We start from the raw sequence: 18,173 nt of genomic DNA on the forward strand, positions 1-18,173 counted from the left end.
GCGCGCAATATACACATTTTTTCTTTCAATGCGTATATTTTCACAACCAAGTGGTCACGATTAATTGCATGCCCACTGCGAAATAAATTATGCATTCTCAGGGAAAAATAGAATCTGCGCGTATAGCTTGCAGCTTAAGGTAACTAGAATCTGACGCACACATCGATTCTTTTGTCGTCAGGATGCGCATGGATCGCAAAATTCTTCCCCGTCGCCAGTGTTATACATTAATATTGGAAAGGTTCGACAGAAGAACGCACAAAGAGCAAACGGCAAAAAGAGTACAAATATACTTACAAATATACTTAATATATTTAATCGAAATTGTCTCGGAGCTCTGTCGAATCTTTCGCAACGTTTTCTATTTATATATTAATATTTTTAATTGGTTTCTTAGTAGATTCCCAAATCAAGAAAGTAGGCTCAAAAAGATTGTTGAAAGATAAAATTTTGTCGTTATTAAAATGTAGTAAAAATAAGGTCTACTTAACGTAGTATGTAGCTTAGTGTTGTTAATCTTCCGTTAGACAGAACATTGAAAAGATTATTTGATTTTTGGGTGGACCACAGGCGCTTTGGCTGCCAACTTGGCTCGCCTCTTCGCCCCTATCTTATAAGGTGGTGTTACTAATTTGGAATCGAAGGAGAAATTTTAATCTACATAGGATTATATATTATATATATATACACACACACACACAAGGCATCTCAATCAAAGAAATGGTCATGTTTGGTCACGTGAAAATCCTCGAGCAACTCGTGAACACATTTCCAATACAGTTTTAAGTGCAATATGTGGTTAGGAATAATGTATTATACTTTAATTGGACCCCATTTTCTACCAGATCATTTGAATGCGAACGGATATCTGGATTTTTTAACAATGATTTTACGATCTTTTGGAAAATATTTCTTTAAACATCAGAATGAACTCTTTGTTCAACTGGACGGCTGTCCTGCCTCACTATGGCAGAGGTCCCGACAATGGCTTAATGTTCATTTTCTCGGAAGATAGATCGGTCGTGTTAGACCTGTGCTTGGCCTCCGCGTTCACCCCATTAGATTTAACCCTATTAGATTTTTTGTATGAGGTGTTTTAAAACAAAAAGTATATGAAGTGACTGTTAAATGAGCTTCAATCATTACAACAGAGAATAATACATGTGTGCAATGAAATTTCAATTGCACAATATCAGTCAGCCACTCTTTCTATTATTGATAGATGCTTGATTGATAGATATCTCTGCACTGGAAGTCATCATTTTGAATAAAATATTTAATAATTACGTTAAATTGTGATTATTATGTTGAAATTACGTTAATTACTGTGAAGCAATAAAGAGGATAAATCAAATTATTTCGATATTATTCACTCCTATAGTTCAAAACTTCAATATCTCTTCAAGGAAGTATTTGCGAGCAAACTTCCAGATAAATATTTGTTGTTTTGAGATCCCAAATTCATATTTTAAGTTTGGCTATTTAATCCGGAAACACCCTGTGTGTATATATATATATATATATATATATATATATATATATATATTCATACACATTATGTCCTTTCATATGAAAATTATCATAAATTTATGTTAATAAAAAGAGATACAGATTTTCTCGTAGCAAATTTTAATTATATTCACATCATTCAACAGCATTGTAATCGATATGTATACATGTAGAAACTTTATAATTATTATCAATCTGATTACTTAGCTAGCAGAAATGCCTCAACTTTTTACAGGCGCTAAACTAATTAAATTATTCGAATTCTCAACTAATTCAGCAATACTGACCCTACCACGCTGTTGCACAAATTTAACAACCGTCTGGAGTTCATTCTCTGAAATATAAATAAATTTTCCTCTGTCATCAATTACTCCAGTTAACCTATCACAAGCTCGCAATTCTTGAATTCTCTCTATTACATTAGATGTCTTGAGGCCAAAATGTGCAGCTAAATCCTCCAAGATCAATACCTTATTCTGTTTTATATATTGGATAAATTTTTGCAACAAGTTCTCCTTGTCTTCCTTGTTTTCCTCATGATAACCTTCCTCTTCTACGCTGAATGCTTCTTTTATTCTCAAATATTCTTCGTACTCTCTTTTCTCCTTCTCCTCTCTGGCTTTTCTTTCTTCCTCCTCCATTCGTAATCTCTCCGCAAGTTCTTTCTCAGCCTGTTTATCCTTCTCCTCTCGAACAAGCTGTTCTCGCTTCTTACGTTCCTCCCTGTCTCGTTCTGCCGCTTCTCTCTGCAATTTCTTCTCCGCTTTGGCTGCCAACTTGGCTCGCTTCTTCGCCCCTATCTTATAATCCGGTAATTCTGTTTTGTCATCTGTATTGTCATTATCTTCGTCAACTATTCGATTGTCCTCATCATGTTGTTGACGATTAATGTTTCCTTGCATACGATGCCTAGCATTTCTAACACCGGCTGCTCTTCTTACCGGTTGACCCAGCGCCGCAGTATCTTGAATATCAGTTTGCTTCCTTCGAGCACCTAAATAACAAAATATAAATTTGTTTTTCTTTGCTTGTGTATGTATGTAGGAACGCATAACGATTGTTCGCAGAAACGATGTTACTTTGGAAAATTTGTCACTTAAAATTGTAAGCAATACAAGTCATTGGCATAAAAAATATTCAATTCAAACGAAACTGGCAGTGAATTACGTTCAACTGCCATTCGAAGCAAGTGATATCATGGTTCACGCAATGTAATATTTGAATCGGTTTCCGAGTTGGTGGATTCACGTACAACATGGATTCATATTCGGCGTTTCGTGAACATTTCAGTTCTCCCCTTGAGGGAGAGAAATAAGCTGAAAACGAATCCACGGTGAACGCAGATATCAACTTGAAAAGCAAAAGAAGTATATGCTATGTACAGCTATTTTGAAAATAAGTTTATAGGTTATAAGAAAAAGGAGCAATGGGTGCGAAACAACATGTATATGATACGTAAATCAATATACACCCAATATCGTATTCGACTGATGAAAAGAAGGCTGTCGTGAAACAGCAGCATACCGGTTCTGTGTCGCAGAAGGACAGTGCATATAACAATCAGGGCAACGATGACCGAAGTGGCAAATATCAATAATGTCACATCCATGTTCACTAGTTGCTGATACAATTTTGATAAGTGAGAAGAATAGAACCGCCCGCCTTTCAGTTGCACTCGCTATTTTTTCATAATCACTTTTAACAATGAATGAATATAAATGAATATCGTTATATCGCCTTTTTGCGGCCGTTTTGTTACAGTTCAGTTCGGTACGGTATATGGCTTTAGGTAGAAAGGTGTACCCATAGACATAGTAAGAATAGACTGCGCGTGTACTCTTGTGAGGACTGAAGATCAGGTAGAAAGAGACAGAAAGCAAGTGCCGAGTATCTTTCTTTCTCTGCTCACGCATGCACAGTGATGCGTAGTAATATATAACGTGTTATATACATGATGTTAGGTTAAGAAAAGTTGTGTAATGTTAAATAAAACCGTTTAAAATTTAGAGATAAATGTGTTTCAACTATTATAAACTACGTGTAAACATTTATGTTGAAACGATTAAATATTTTATACATGAATATGTGTGGAAAAGTTGTAATAAAAATATCAATATTACAAAGTAATATAATCTTTATTAAAAAAATATATATATATTTTTATATAAGTTGTTGTTTATTTATTGATTTTTGAACAAGGTTATTTTATTATTTTTCATCCGAACTCGTTGTATCGAATCTGCGAATGATGTACTTTCATGTTTTAAAATTAAATTAAAAAATGTTTTCAAAATTAATTTAATTATTTGGTTTCGGTGATCAAAAAGTGGACTTTGATCGAATATATGATTATTATAGTCAAATATATGCACAGGAATGGAGCGTACAGCCTCACATATGAGATGTGCAAGAATATTTTTATTTGTAAATAGTCTATGTTGATTACATCGTACTATTTTATATGCTATCTTACATATCGTAATCACATCATTTGATGCTTCACATAGGTTGCCTCGATCCTTTATCTGTATAAGTTTACTGGTACGCTCTATATTCAACTGTTTATATGTATTATTTGAAAGTAATTGCTTGCATTCTGAACAATTAATTCTTTTCATAATAGTTTTAGCAACATATCCTGATATGTAAGCAATGATTTCTTCAGCATATTCATTAACTTTTTTATCATGTAATACATAATTATGTTCAATAAAGATAAGATCTGAAGGTTCGTCTTCTAAAGATCTTTCTTCTAAAATAGTATCTTTGTTTTGTTCTACATGTTCGTTAATTGTCTGTATATCATTCGTAGATTCATGTGAAAGTGTTAGCAATACAGTATCATCTTGTGGAATGCAATTAGCATTCAATGAGACTGACACATTCGCTAAATGCAATATCTTTCTATATGACACCTTAAATTGCTTTACGCTAGGATTATTATTCCAACCATGCATTCTTCTAATCAATGAAAAAAAAGTTTCGATATGGTCCTGTGATAATTTATAAGTAAGAAGAAAGTTTATTGCATTTACATTAAATAATTCTTCTGCTAATGCAATAACGTTCTGCAAATTAATTATAAATCCAATGAAACCTGTTTTGAGGATGCTTTGTAATACGGGAACATCATTTATTGTTAAGGAAGCAATGTAATGCATAAAAGTTTTAGCTTTATCTTTAATAGTACATAATGTATTTCTTGTTATTGCATGTTTATTTTCAGTTTTATTGTATATGTTACGTGAATTTAAGATATCAAATATGTCATTGAAAGTTTTACAAAATGTTGCAGTAGTTGAAGCTCCTATAAATCTTGGTTCTTTTAATTCATATTCTAAAAACGTCAATGCATCAGCCACAGAATTACTTAATGTTTGTGCTGCTAGATTAACTTTCATCTTTTCATTAAAAAACTGTGTATGCCTTTTTCGCATTTTATTGGCAACATGTAATTTTTCCACAGTTTGCACATTTACTAATTCTTTCAGAAAGTTCCAACTTATTACATTTTTGTCTTTATCTTTAATAACCCCTTTACTAATTGCATTCCTCACAAGCTTCAACATGTGACATGCATCATAAAAAATATAAATATTTTTAGATTTGTCAATAGGATACTTAAAATATGGAACAATATGTTCAAAATTGACGTGTTTTAACTGTGCGCCTAGTATCTCGCATATTGCAATATTAGAAGTTGCTCCATCAAATGTAATACTAACAACGTAAATTGCTTTTTCATGGAGAATACTTAAAATGTTATTTAACAAATTTGCTTTTTCCTTATCATTTAATGCCTCGATAACATAAAATGCAATTGGGATTTTAAAATGATCATTTATGCACACTAACATAAAAAGAAGGATATGGGTAGCAAGTGGCAGACTATCAGACTTACTATCTTTAATACCCGTTTCAATAAAATCGTGTAATTCTTTGCCGTCCCAATCAACTTTTTTCTTAATATTCATTTCATCAAAAGTTATATTGAAAACTAAGTGTTTTCCTTTCTCTCTAGCATTTTGCACCTTATCGAGTTTAGTTTTAAACGATTGTTCAGATATACCGAAATTGCTACGAATTGTCTGCGTCCACATGCGCAGTGTACTGCGGTGAGGTAAACTTTTTAAAAACATTTTTCTTACATACAAATATGCTGCAGGCGAATGAAAATGTAACGTGCATGCAAAACTTTTTAAACTTTCGGGGAACGACTTTTTTCGCTTCTTATTTAACATTGTAAGTAGCAACTGTTGCATAACAGGTGACAATATATCCTAAATAAAGAAAAAGGAAGTACAAAATATAGATGTAATAACAGAAGAAATCAAGGAGACAAATGGTTGTACGCATAGACATATACATAATAACTTATTTAGAACGAAGATATAACATCATTAGTGCATTTGTAGATTTGTAGATTGAGAGGGTATATGTATACGCACAACATTTGTTATATCATATTTTTAACATGATGTAGAAATCAAGTATTGTTCTATCATTTGCTTCATTAGCATGGACCTTTCTATAAGAGTCAATATTATGATGAAGTCACATTGTGATTGGAGAGTTATCATGAACTTTTTTATAAAAGAATAAACATTGTGGACAATGTGAATTTCAAATCTTTCTGCGAATGGAAAATAGCTAAACTCAACTTACTTTGACTGCATCTATACCATTATTTGTTATAAAGTTTTTACTTTTCAGGTCCTGAAGCAAATCTTTATAAGTTAAAACTTTCTTCTGCATAAGGTTTTTCTTTTGCCACATACTTTTTGTTTCATTTCGAATATATGACACATATCTTACAAACTGCTCCCATTTTGCATCAGACACAAAATCTGTTTTACGGAAGCATTTTGTAGCATGTTTAGAAGTGTTTACAAATATTTTTTTAATTTTTGAGTTTCTAAAATTCTCTTGCTATAATTTCCTGAAAATAAAATTTTGATAATTTATAATTTATTGAAATAATACTCGATAGGAAAAATTATTTAAATCTTTAGATATCTCACTTTTTTCTACTGTGATTATTACTGTGGTTGCTATGGATATTTATGTTATTAACATCTTCTGCTACATGTGTACGTATATCTGTATCTGTGTCCGTAATGGAATTCTTACTCGTATTTTGACTATAAAACAAAAAATATTCACATACATTAATGTTTTATCTTATATATTACGATAACTTTATTTTCCCTTTTGGTGTATATCTTAGTGTATCTTTAGTGTTTCTTACCTATTTCTTTCATTGTCTATGTCATTATTTTCTGCTGTATTTGTATTTATATCTGTGCTTAAATTGGTATCTGTATCCTTCTCCACATGTTTACTACAAAATAAAATATTTCAATGTAATGGATCTATTGCATCTTCCTGTAAGATTATTACATGTATATTCTTATTTATAATTTAACATTCTCACCAATTTTCTTCCACGAAAATTAATGGAACTGCAGTCTTTCTCAATATTTTATTTTGTTTATATTCATTCATTTCATGATAGTCATTTTTTGTAAAGTGGTCACTGCATATTTTTACTCCTTTGTAAGATACATCACGGCCAATAACGTGAAACAATTTTTTCGCATTTCTTCATTTTTTGGGATTCTGTAAATTTTTTACATATATATTTCACTTATATATATGTGTATATATATTATTAATTACGATATGTTTACATTCATATTGAATACAAATATATTTTTTAAATTACTTATGAAATGATCGTGGATAAAGAGAGTTTTCTTCCACACCACAATACAGCACGCAGTAACTATTTTTTAAATTATTTTATTCCTTGTTTTCTCCGTGAATATGTATATGCTATGGTGCGTCGATGGATTCGATTAACTGTAGTCAACAAAAACTTTTAGCAACACACCAGCACTGACACAACACTGACAGAATAATCAGTTTTTCTTAAATGAAAATGCGAAACGAATGTCCGAGGCATTAGAAGGAAAGTAAAGAAATAAAGCTGCAGAGAAACGCGGACAGAGCAGTTAGAGAAGATCTTCCAATGTGATTCTAACCTTCACGCTACCCTTAATCCTGCTACGTCCGACATGCGCGTGTGATCGCAGGGAAATTAAGCGCGTAACAATACGTTGATACTAACTTTAAATAAATAAAGCAGAGCATCTCCTGAATCGTGCAGCAAATAAACTGGGAACCGACTACACACCTCTTTTCAACCGCATACAGCTGTTTCACTACTCTTTTTCGCTCCCCACTCTTTCCCCACTCCTTTCCTTGTGTGAGAGAGAAAGATAATCGGCACCTATTGTCCGTCTCTTTCTACTTGATCTTCAAGTTTTGGCCCTCACACGCAGTCTATTCTTACTATGTCTATGGGTGTACCCATACGCCATTCTCCTGCCGTTTTGTTACGTGTAATCAATCGAAACCTCAAGGTTCCATTCATATACCATTTGTAACGCGCTTTTCGTTTTACAGGAAAAGATAGTGCCCCAACCAATGAGCTTCAGGCTAATATTATATGCATCGTACGATAAACTCGTCGGACGTTCCAATTGGCTGTAAAATAAAGAATTTCTAAAGCGATGAGAGAAAAAATTGGAAGTCATAGAAACTCGGCTAATCGGAACGTCCGACAAGCTTGTAATATAAAGGCTCGTCTACAATAGCTGTAAAGGCCCATCTACAATGGCTGTAAGAATAAGGGGGTCTATTCCTGAAACGAGGACCCTAGATATCGCATGCGATATCGCATACGATAGCAGAAATGATGGGTGTTTTCCAGCAACGGAACACAGTCATACACTGTGTGACACAGTGTTACACCAGAGAGAAGAATGAGAGCGGCCACCGGCCGCATTTCGGGGGATACGGCTAGACGCATTTTAGAGACGCCATCTGACCAAAATGCGCCTAAACTACGTCCGCTAGGCGCACTTTCACGGTGATAAAAGTAAAATGCGCCTAGGTGCGTGTCCGTACTACTTCCATGCAATGGATAGTAGATTAGAAAAAGACAGACGACAGACAATCGTTCCGTCTTTGTCTCACTACTGAGCGGCGCGCGGCAGTAAACACGAGGCGAGGTAGCGGCGATCTTATCGCTAAGCGAACATCTCTCCGCTTTTCTTTCATCTTTCACGCTCCAGAGACATCAAGAGACGCGGTAGCGTCTCGTGTCAAGGGAACGTGCGAAGCGAGGAATTATTTTTCATGCACGCAAGGTAGCACATGGGAGACTAGACGAGCGTCGACATATTATCTGTTTCTTTTCCGCTCGTCTAGCTTATTGACTGCGTGAGCCGCGAGATTTTTCTCGCTACTCCTATACCTCACTCTTTCTCTCTCTCTCTCGCTCGTTCTTTCTCTCTCTCGCGCACTTGCTCGCTCTTCCTCTCTTCTCGTGTTCTTACGGCTTGGTTAATATTAATTACATGACAATATATATATATAAATAAATGACACATATATAGTGTATATGTATATAAAGAATATTTAGTATTAATGCACAAATAAAGAAGAGAGAATTATAATGAGAGACGAAAAGTTAATAGAAATCCACTCTTAGCCAATATATACATCTTTTAAAAATGATTTGTTATTAAAGTATATGACAGAATAATTTATTTATGCTAATAAATTTAAATTAAAAATTAAATGAAATGTTATTTGTTTTGTAAAAGATATTCCATTGTTACATTTTTCTTTTCGTAGCAAAAATAAATTTAGTCTAGTAAAAGAAGAAATTAGTTTTATTATCATATTTCAATTACGACTTTATTATTTAATTTTACGAATAGATAACGTGCATATTGTTGCTCAACGGAAACCGCGAGAAAATGGTGATCTCCGTCAAAAAATAAATGCAAACTTTTTAATAATATAATAATTTTTTTACGTAAGTGTTTGTTTTTATAGTATAACCTGTTGAATTTTATTAATTATTAATTCAGCATGTTATAGTACAAAAAATATATTTTAATATAAAAATTAATGTAATATTAACTGTTTACATTTGCAAGAAATATGGATAGAACAGGATAGGTTGCAATGATACATAGGAAGAAAAAAGATAGATGGATAAATAGATAGATAGATAGATATAGAGATAGATATAGGTGGATAAATAGATAGACAGATAGATAAATAGATAGATGGATAGATAGATATAGAGAAATAGATAGATAGATAGTTAGATAGTATAGAAAAAAAGATAAATAGAAATATAATTATCATTATTATTATTATTAATGTTTTCAGTTTCAAGAGAACATTCGCTTAAACGTAAGTCTTACTTAGGTCCAGTTTCACGACTTATATTATATTAACCGGAATATATTATACGACTTATATTACATTAACCGGAATATATTATACGATTTATATTATTTTAACCGGAATATAATTCGTTAATATTAGAAGTACCGAGCGGTTATTTCTGATCGTTTCTATTTTTTAGATTAATATCCTGTTTCTTTAAGAGTACAGGATTTTTGTTTTGAGGGTTTGTTTAATGTGATGTTTGTAAAGAATGTATATAAATTTCTACATATAAGATTAAAAATATGAAAAATATTGCAGTGAAAGCAAGGAGGTTCCACGGTACGCACGATATCTCAATAACTATTTGACCAATCGACTTGCAACTTGGCAGCATTATAAAATAGACTTCTCTTTACCGTTTTAACTACAATTAACCAAATTCATTAATAATTAATATTTTTTATTAAACTTTACCGAGAGGCCAGAAATAGACGATTTTTGTTCTAAATGCTACCATGTTATTATTTGTGTTCCGATTGTAGTTCAGACGATAGCTATACTTATAGAAAATAAAAAGCTACTTTAAATAATTGTGTAAAATTAAATCACACACATTTAGAAATTCCTTGGAATCGTCTATTTGCAACCTCTTTGCTTTTACTGCAATATTTTATATATTTTTAAACTTACATACTTGTAGAAAAATGTATATATATTCTTCAAACATCATTAAGCAAACTCTCAAAACCCGTAATCTTTTAATCATGTGATCTTTTTCGCTTCCGCAAAAAAAATTAACGAAATATACGTATCTTTTGTCGGGTTCAATAAGACAACTCTTTAAAAGCCTATCTCAACAAAATTACATAATCGCATCATTGATGTGCACAAGGAAATCAACCAATCATAATCCGTACAAGCGTGCCTTTTATATTAGACATATTTTACATTTAATTAATCTGTTTCTTTCTCTAGAACAAATAATCATCAAAGGTCAAGATAACGTCAAAATTATTTTAACTTAAGTTTGACATCATCTTCACTTTTATATAATTATTTGTTCTACTTCAGTTATGCATATGAATAATATGACTATGCAAGTTTGTCTCAATAAGTCTTAAACTCCGGTTAAAATAAATTATGAAACTAAATCTTAGCGTTTTTCAATCATCGGCATCTTTCACGATGTTACGATTATAAATATTATCTATATAACCAATTGTAACCTACACAACGGAACGCTCTTCGATTGAACCGATTGAAATTGCTCATATCAATTATCAATGATATATGGCCTTTCATTACATTCTCTAAGTTTCAATTGTTAATTGAACAATTCCTTTCGCAAGTCAAAGATTAACATGCTGATTTGAAACATAATGCAAAAAGCTCGAAAATAAATGCGAAGCAGAAAAGAGATTAACAATGAATGATTATTATTTAATATGCAACTTACATTAACATGGAATGTCTAATTGACTTAATGTCTCGAAACTACTGAATATGAATTTATGCTCAAATCTCTTCCTTTCTGTAGGAGGTTTTTGGCTGTTTCGGTTACTTTCCTCTACATTTATATTGATGAGTTGAAGCACTTGTTTCTACGAGATGTTTAAAACTCGGCTGACTTTACGAGTGTTAACACTCGTAACTGGACCTAAGTAAGACTTACGTTTAAGCGAATGTTCTCTTGAAACTGAAAACATTAATAATAATAATAATGATAATTATATTTCTATTTATCTTTTTTTCTATACTATCTAACTATCTATCTATCTATTTCTCTATATCTATCTATCCATCTATCTATTTATCTATCTGTCTATCTATTTATCCACCTATATCTATCTCTATATCTATCTATCTATCTATTTATCCATCTATCTTTTTTCTTCCTATGTATCATTGCAACCTATCCTGTTCTATCCATATTTCTTGCAAATGTAAACAGTTAATATTACATTAATTTTTATATTAAAATATATTTTTTGTACTATAACATGCTGAATTAATAATTAATAAAATTCAACAGGTTATACTATAAAAACAAACACTTACGTAAAAAAATTATTATATTATTAAAAAGTTTGCATTTATTTTTTGACGGAGATCACCATTTTCTCGCGGTTTCCGTTGAGCAACAATATGCACGTTATCTATTCGTAAAATTAAATAATAAAGTCGTAATTGAAATATGATAATAAAACTAATTTCTTCTTTTACTAGACTAAATTTATTTTTGCTACGAAAAGAAAAATGTAACAATGGAATATCTTTTACAAAACAAATAACATTTCATTTAATTTTTAATTTAAATTTATTAGCATAAATAAATTATTCTGTCATATACTTTAATAACAAATCATTTTTAAAAGATGTATATATTGGCTAAGAGTGGATTTCTATTAACTTTTCGTCTCTCATTATAATTCTCTCTTCTTTATTTGTGCATTAATACTAAATATTCTTTATATACATATACACTATATATGTGTCATTTATTTATATATATATATTGTCATGTAATTAATATTAACCAAGCCGTAAGAACACGAGAAGAGAGGAAGAGCGAGCAAGTGCGCGAGAGAGAGAAAGAACGAGCGAGAGAGAGAGAGAAAGAGTGAGGTATAGGAGTAGCGAGAAAAATCTCGCGGCTCACGCAGTCAATAAGCTAGACGAGCGGAAAAGAAACAGATAATATGTCGACGCTCGTCTAGTCTCCCATGTGCTACCTTGCGTGCATGAAAAATAATTCCTCGCTTCGCACGTTCCCTTGACACGAGACGCTACCGCGTCTCTTGATGTCTCTGGAGCGTGAAAGATGAAAGAAAAGCGGAGAGATGTTCGCTTAGCGATAAGATCGCCGCTACCTCGCCTCGTGTTTACTGCCGCGCGCCGCTCAGTAGTGAGACAAAGACGGAACGATTGTCTGTCGTCTGTCTTTTTCTAATCTACTATCCATTGCATGGAAGTAGTACGGACACGCACCTAGGCGCATTTTACTTTTATCACCGTGAAAGTGCGCCTAGCGGACGTAGTTTAGGCGCATTTTGGTCAGATGGCGTCTCTAAAATGCGTCTAGCCGTATCCCCCGAAATGCGGCCGGTGGCCGCTCTCATTCTTCTCTCTGGTTACACAGTGTCGACTTGTAGCTGGAACCACGGTCTTGAATACAGGTCGGGAAACTCCTACCTTTTTTTGGTGGTGGGGGTGACTCGCTTAGTGGCGATATTTTTGGTTCGCCTTCTAACCGCGCACGCCGCTGCGTTGCAAGAACTTTTTGTCACGCATGCGCGTTGTAATAAATGTAAAATGAAAAAAGTATATGTATCTTGTTAGCTGAAAAATGTGAATGAGTGGTAGCATGAGATCCTTGCACTCTTACCGTTTTTAGTTCGATTCCGGTTAATGTATTTTTAACAAATATTTTACGAAAAGTAAGAAAATGTGTTATTTAATTATTACGTATTGTAATTATGTAAAAGACATATATTATGTTTACGCGAGCGTTACTTTTGTAGTATCTTACTTAAATTATTGTAACTTATGATAATTTACTCTGCATAAACGGGATTCTATTCAATAAATCCCCGTTTACGCGGAGTGAATTATCGTAAGTTGCGATAATTCGAATAAGTTACTACAGAAGTAACGCTCGCGTAAACATAGTAGTAATAGTACTATCCCGCGATATTCGTAAAGTGAAATAAAATAATAAATCACTCCCGTTGTACATAGAAATAATGTTTATTTATCATATTGAGGTAAATGCAGAGGTAATAAATGTGAATTAATGAAAGATGTGATTACTTTTTGAAATAGCAATCCATTTCCGCTTTTTATTCACAGAGTAAATGTTAACAATTATAATTACATTTATTTATCATGCAATGTTATAAACTTATCGAAATAGTTCATCGATTTGTAAGTTTTGATAATTTTTTTTTCTGTACAAATACTTTTTTCTTCTTTTCATTTTCTTGAAATGTAAACTGTCTCATTCTCATTCGAATGTAATATTGGAGTGTATATGACAGGAGATGTGAGGCATGTGTTTTGCTGAAGTTATTATTTCCATCAACGTATTTTGCATTGTTTTTGGTATATTCAAGGAAACATATTTTTTCTCCAATGTTTCGTCCTGAATATTTGCCAGCTCGTTTTGCTTAGAGATAAACTGATCTTGCAACAAGGCGATTCGAATTTTTGATCGATTTTTCATTCGACGCGTTACGCTCAATTTTTTTCTCAAGGCATTTATTTTCTTAAGATCAATTGGATTTGTGGTTCCCACGACTCTTTTTACTTGATCACGCTTTTTAAAACGTGCCTTTTTTTGCAGCAACGTGTTTTTCAATATTGTGCAACGTTTGCACCTTTTCGTTTTGGTGGTTAATTCACAATCGGTATGATGCCAAACATTGCAAGAAGTTCGATACGCGATGTCTCGTTGAATAAGACATTCTTCAACTGGACCAACTCCTTGACAAACTGGCATGCTTTCGAATTTCGACAAAACGGCATGTAGCGACGTTACATCGTTCATATTTTGCAAGATCTTAATTTCTTGAATGTCGACCGATTTTCCAAAAATCTTGTAATCAATTGTGCCGTCTACGTCGTCGATTATGACACTTTTGTCTATAATAGGACCATCTGTGTCATTATTGGTCATCAACCATACGTGTGAGAATATCAAATACCGTTTTGTTCCTCTGTACGACTCGGTGAAACTCCACGACTTTGGTATTGTGATTAACGAATCTTTGTACGCTAAAACATATAAAATATATATGTAATGATATTATTCGTATTATCAGACCTTAAATCTTATAATCCCTGCAAACGTTCGTACCAATACTATATTTGTTCATTTTTATATATAGTTAATGTAGATACAATAATAGCAACACTTACACGCCATGCTGATACTTTTCATGAGCTTTAGGTCAACCGAGTCCGATATTCTCTCACAATCAGTGAAATCATTTGTTTCTTTTTTGCTTTGCTGGCAATCAATTGCACTCAAATTCTCTGTATTGACATTCGTGCTTTCAGAGAGCAAAAACTCGTCAATATCATCGGCTGTAACAGAGTGTATAATATAATAGCTATTACGAAAATAGCATCATGGAATGGCTGCATACAGTAGGAATCAATTGCTGGATTGCTATTTGAATTCGTGGAATACAATAAAGCATGATAATATTTACTTGTCACATCAACAGACTGTGGAATAGGCAATGTGATTTCGATGGATTTTGATAGTGTACAATGCACGTCTGAGTTAAGCGATCCATTACTCGCAGCATCTACACCCAACTTTTCTTCCTGCAAATCCTCGTCCTTGGAAACTAACGTAGTCGAGGAAAACTCATAGAAAATCGTGGGCACAGCAGATTTAAATAAACGAGTTCGCAGGTACTTAGCCTGAACAAATTACATAAAATCAACTTATACAAATTGGGTATCTGATTTTTAAAGTCTGGAAATCGAGATACACTGAGACTACTATATCTAGCTCTTAATTATCTTTTTTAAATTTCTTTAAACCTCAGGATAAGATTACTAGTCACATAAGTCTTGAATTATAGTGTCAATACATAGATATATTATTAAAATTTCTTTTGACGCGACAGAATATTTTTTTTCATAACTGAGCTTACCTCGGTTACCACGTTTCCTTGTGCATCGCGCATTACGAGCTCCCTTATTATACTTGCTTTATCAAAATGTTTTTCACATACGCATTGGTTGGGTTTCAGGTCCTTTATGCCAGGGATTGCAGATATCCATTTTTTACGCAATTCGTCGCATTTTGGCACTTTAAAAACTGAACACTTCACTGCGACACTTTTGCATCCAGTCTTGCATTTCGGCACGACACAATACTTTGTCATTGTTAATTCACTACGACTTTGTGCGCTTGTTACACTGTATTTCGCTGGGTAAACCCAAGTTTGCAATGACCAAATTGCGATAACCTTCTATATAAATTATCATTAACTCCGCAATGACAGCCGCTCACGAAGTTAGCGCAGCGAGATAGCACTCTTAACTTACAGCGCTCCAAGTGGTGATAGTGTCAACTAAAAATGCCTTCACTAAGCGGGTCACCCCCTCCATAGGAGTTTCCCGACCTGTATTCAAGACCGTGGCTGGAACGCTGCTTAGCTTTTTTCTTTCACCGTTAGAGTGCAGGGCAGTTACTTTATATATCTTGTTACTAGTTTGCAATGCAAACAGACATATGTCAATAATTTAAAATAATAATCTAAATCGTTACAAGATACTTTCTTATAAGTTATATAAAGGTTAGTGTTTTTTAACAAAATTTTCTTATAAATTAGCTTATTTATCAAATATATAGAAGAGAATGATTAAAAAAATCTTATTAAATTATGTACATTAAATTATTATGGAAAAGTAATCAATTAAATAAATATATTTTTTATAATACTATTTTTAATATTAATTAAATATAACATGTTTTATTTTATCTTTTCACTTTATTTAATTTTATATTATTAAAAAAATTAATAGTTTTATTAATTAATTAAGTAATTTTAATATAGATGAATGGGAAGGAAAAGATAGTTATTAATCTTGTACTGGAGAGTATGATAAACACCAGTGCAAGCGCAGAAGACTCAAGCAACAGTGAAATAGACTGGAACAATAGTAGTCTTTCAATTGATGATACATCTTTCAGTAGTGAAGAAAACGATGGTTATTTATTATTGTTTCCTTTAATGAAATATTTAATCAGTGGGTGTAAAAGACATCGAGTTGAAGATTATCTTCATGTTGTGGATAGTTGGACAGATTTAGAATTTAAAGAGCACTTGCGAATTAAGCGTAATTTAGCAATTCGATTAATAGGTAATATTCATTTTAAATATCAAATAATTTATATTTTTAAACATGATTTTATAATATTTAAACGTATAATTCTTTATATATTCTAGATGAATTGCATGAAAGTGGATTTATTCCTTCTCATTCGTTTGGAGTGAGACCAATTGAAGCGAAACTCAGCTTTCTTATATTTTTGTGGCACTTGGCAAATACAGAACCTCTACGAACAATATCAGATAGATTTGACGTTTCAATTTCATCTGTCTTTCGAGTAATTCGCCGAGTGACAGCTTGGATATTGATAAAATTAGACGACGTTATTAAATGGCCCGAAGGACAACACGTCGCATATGTTTGTCATCAGTTTTATGCTAAAAGAGGCATTCCAAATATAATGGGGGCTATTGACTGCACTCAAATTAAAATAGAGAAACCTAATGTGGAGAATGCAAGAGATTATTGTAACCGGAAAAAATACTTTTCTGTAAGCCTACAAGCTGTTGTAGATGCGGATATGAAATTCATTAACATATACTGTGGTCAGCCAGGTTCTCTCCATGATGCACGAGTCTTGAGAAAATCTGCATTATACAATTCAGTTAATGAACATAGAGAAGTAATTTTTCCAGATGAAAAATTTATAATAGGAGACTCTGCATATCCGTCTTTACAATGGCTTGTTCCTCCTTTTCGTGATAACGGTCATCTTACTCCTCTTCAGACCGAATTTAATTTCATACTTTCTTCAACGCGTATGGCTGTAGAAAAAGCATTTGGTTATCTGAAAGGACGTTTTCGACGAATAAATTTTTTTTCGGAATACCGTGAAATGTCGTTTATTACAAATACAATTGTAGCTGCATGTATCTTACATAATTTATGTTTGAATTATGACGATGATAATGTCGATTATGATGATGTCGAAATGGAGGAACTGAATGATAATATTTATGATAATGTAATGGAAATATTAATTTTGGACATCAAATAGATCGAAGGATGTAATTATTGAGGGAAATATTTGACCAGGAATAAACAATGTACACTGATTATTATATTGGTTTTATTTATTTTATTATATTATACCCAGGCAGCAAGCCTAGGTTATTTGTTATTAAAATAAATGTATCATATAATACAATAAATAATTTGCTAACCATTCTCATGCTAAGCTTTATATTTATTTAATGTCTAAAAATGTTAATACACATATATTTTTACATCCTGCAATATAAATGTTATATTTTATAATGCAATTAAAAATCTATTGGCGTCTAAAGACGTCAATAATACTTCATTAAAATGTCTTTAGACATCTTTAGACATTATTTTGCTACCTGAGTAATCAAATAATAAAAAAGTACTAAATACCTTCCATGGTTCTAATATATCTCCTCACTTTTCTTCTTAGTTGTAGGTGTATCCTCATGTCCTTTACATCTCAATATAACCTTAAAAATGTTTACCTCCTATCAGAATTACCACTCCGTAGAAAAATAAATGGTATCAGATTTAAAAATGTTGGTATTCATGGAGTGACAACATAGTCGAAC

At 32.5% G+C, this 18,173-nt stretch overlaps 4 protein-coding genes across 5 annotated transcripts; 1 reads left to right on the forward strand and 3 right to left on the reverse strand.

Annotated features, from left to right (window-relative positions):
* Window positions 1-1,618: 1,618 nt before the first annotated feature.
* LOC112590462 (DDRGK domain-containing protein 1-like) lies at window positions 1,619-7,884 on the reverse strand. Of its 2 annotated transcripts, none has more exons than XM_025306947.1 (2): window positions 7,706-7,884; window positions 1,619-2,503 (listed from the first exon to the last, which is right to left on the reverse strand). In XM_025306947.1, exons 1-2 carry the CDS (start codon window positions 7,719-7,721, stop codon window positions 1,731-1,733), a joined length of 789 nt encoding a protein of 262 aa, XP_025162732.1. In that variant the 5' UTR covers window positions 7,722-7,884; the 3' UTR covers window positions 1,619-1,730. The 2 variants fall into 2 exon arrangements, with proteins under 2 accessions (XP_025162732.1, XP_025162731.1); XM_025306946.1 differs by lacking the exon at window positions 7,706-7,884 and adding an exon at window positions 3,034-3,560.
* On the reverse strand, window positions 6,183-7,128 carry LOC105180998 (uncharacterized). The gene is made up of 4 exons (XM_025306948.1): window positions 6,944-7,128; window positions 6,758-6,850; window positions 6,531-6,650; window positions 6,183-6,448 (listed from the first exon to the last, which is right to left on the reverse strand). The coding sequence occupies exons 1-4, from the start codon at window positions 7,012-7,014 to the stop codon at window positions 6,439-6,441; spliced, it is 294 nt and encodes a 97-aa protein (XP_025162733.1). The 5' UTR covers window positions 7,015-7,128; the 3' UTR covers window positions 6,183-6,438.
* Window positions 7,885-13,743: 5,859 nt separating the features above from the next.
* On the reverse strand, window positions 13,744-15,880 carry LOC112590463 (uncharacterized). The gene is made up of 4 exons (XM_025306949.1): window positions 15,429-15,880; window positions 14,910-15,192; window positions 14,680-14,847; window positions 13,744-14,535 (listed from the first exon to the last, which is right to left on the reverse strand). The coding sequence occupies exons 1-4, from the start codon at window positions 15,660-15,662 to the stop codon at window positions 13,766-13,768; spliced, it is 1,455 nt and encodes a 484-aa protein (XP_025162734.1). The 5' UTR covers window positions 15,663-15,880; the 3' UTR covers window positions 13,744-13,765.
* Window positions 15,881-16,513: 633 nt separating this feature from the next.
* LOC112590461 (protein ALP1-like) lies at window positions 16,514-17,611 on the forward strand. Its single transcript, XM_025306945.1, has 2 exons — window positions 16,514-16,644; window positions 16,731-17,611. The coding sequence occupies exons 1-2, from the start codon at window positions 16,515-16,517 to the stop codon at window positions 17,609-17,611; spliced, it is 1,011 nt and encodes a 336-aa protein (XP_025162730.1). The 5' UTR covers window position 16,514.
* The last annotated feature ends 562 nt before the right edge of the window (window positions 17,612-18,173 follow it).

Source organism: Harpegnathos saltator, unplaced genomic scaffold (genome assembly GCF_003227715.2).
Source record: "Harpegnathos saltator strain DR-91 unplaced genomic scaffold, Hsal_v8.6 scaffold817, whole genome shotgun sequence".
Lineage (NCBI taxonomy): Eukaryota > Metazoa > Arthropoda > Insecta > Hymenoptera > Formicidae > Harpegnathos > Harpegnathos saltator.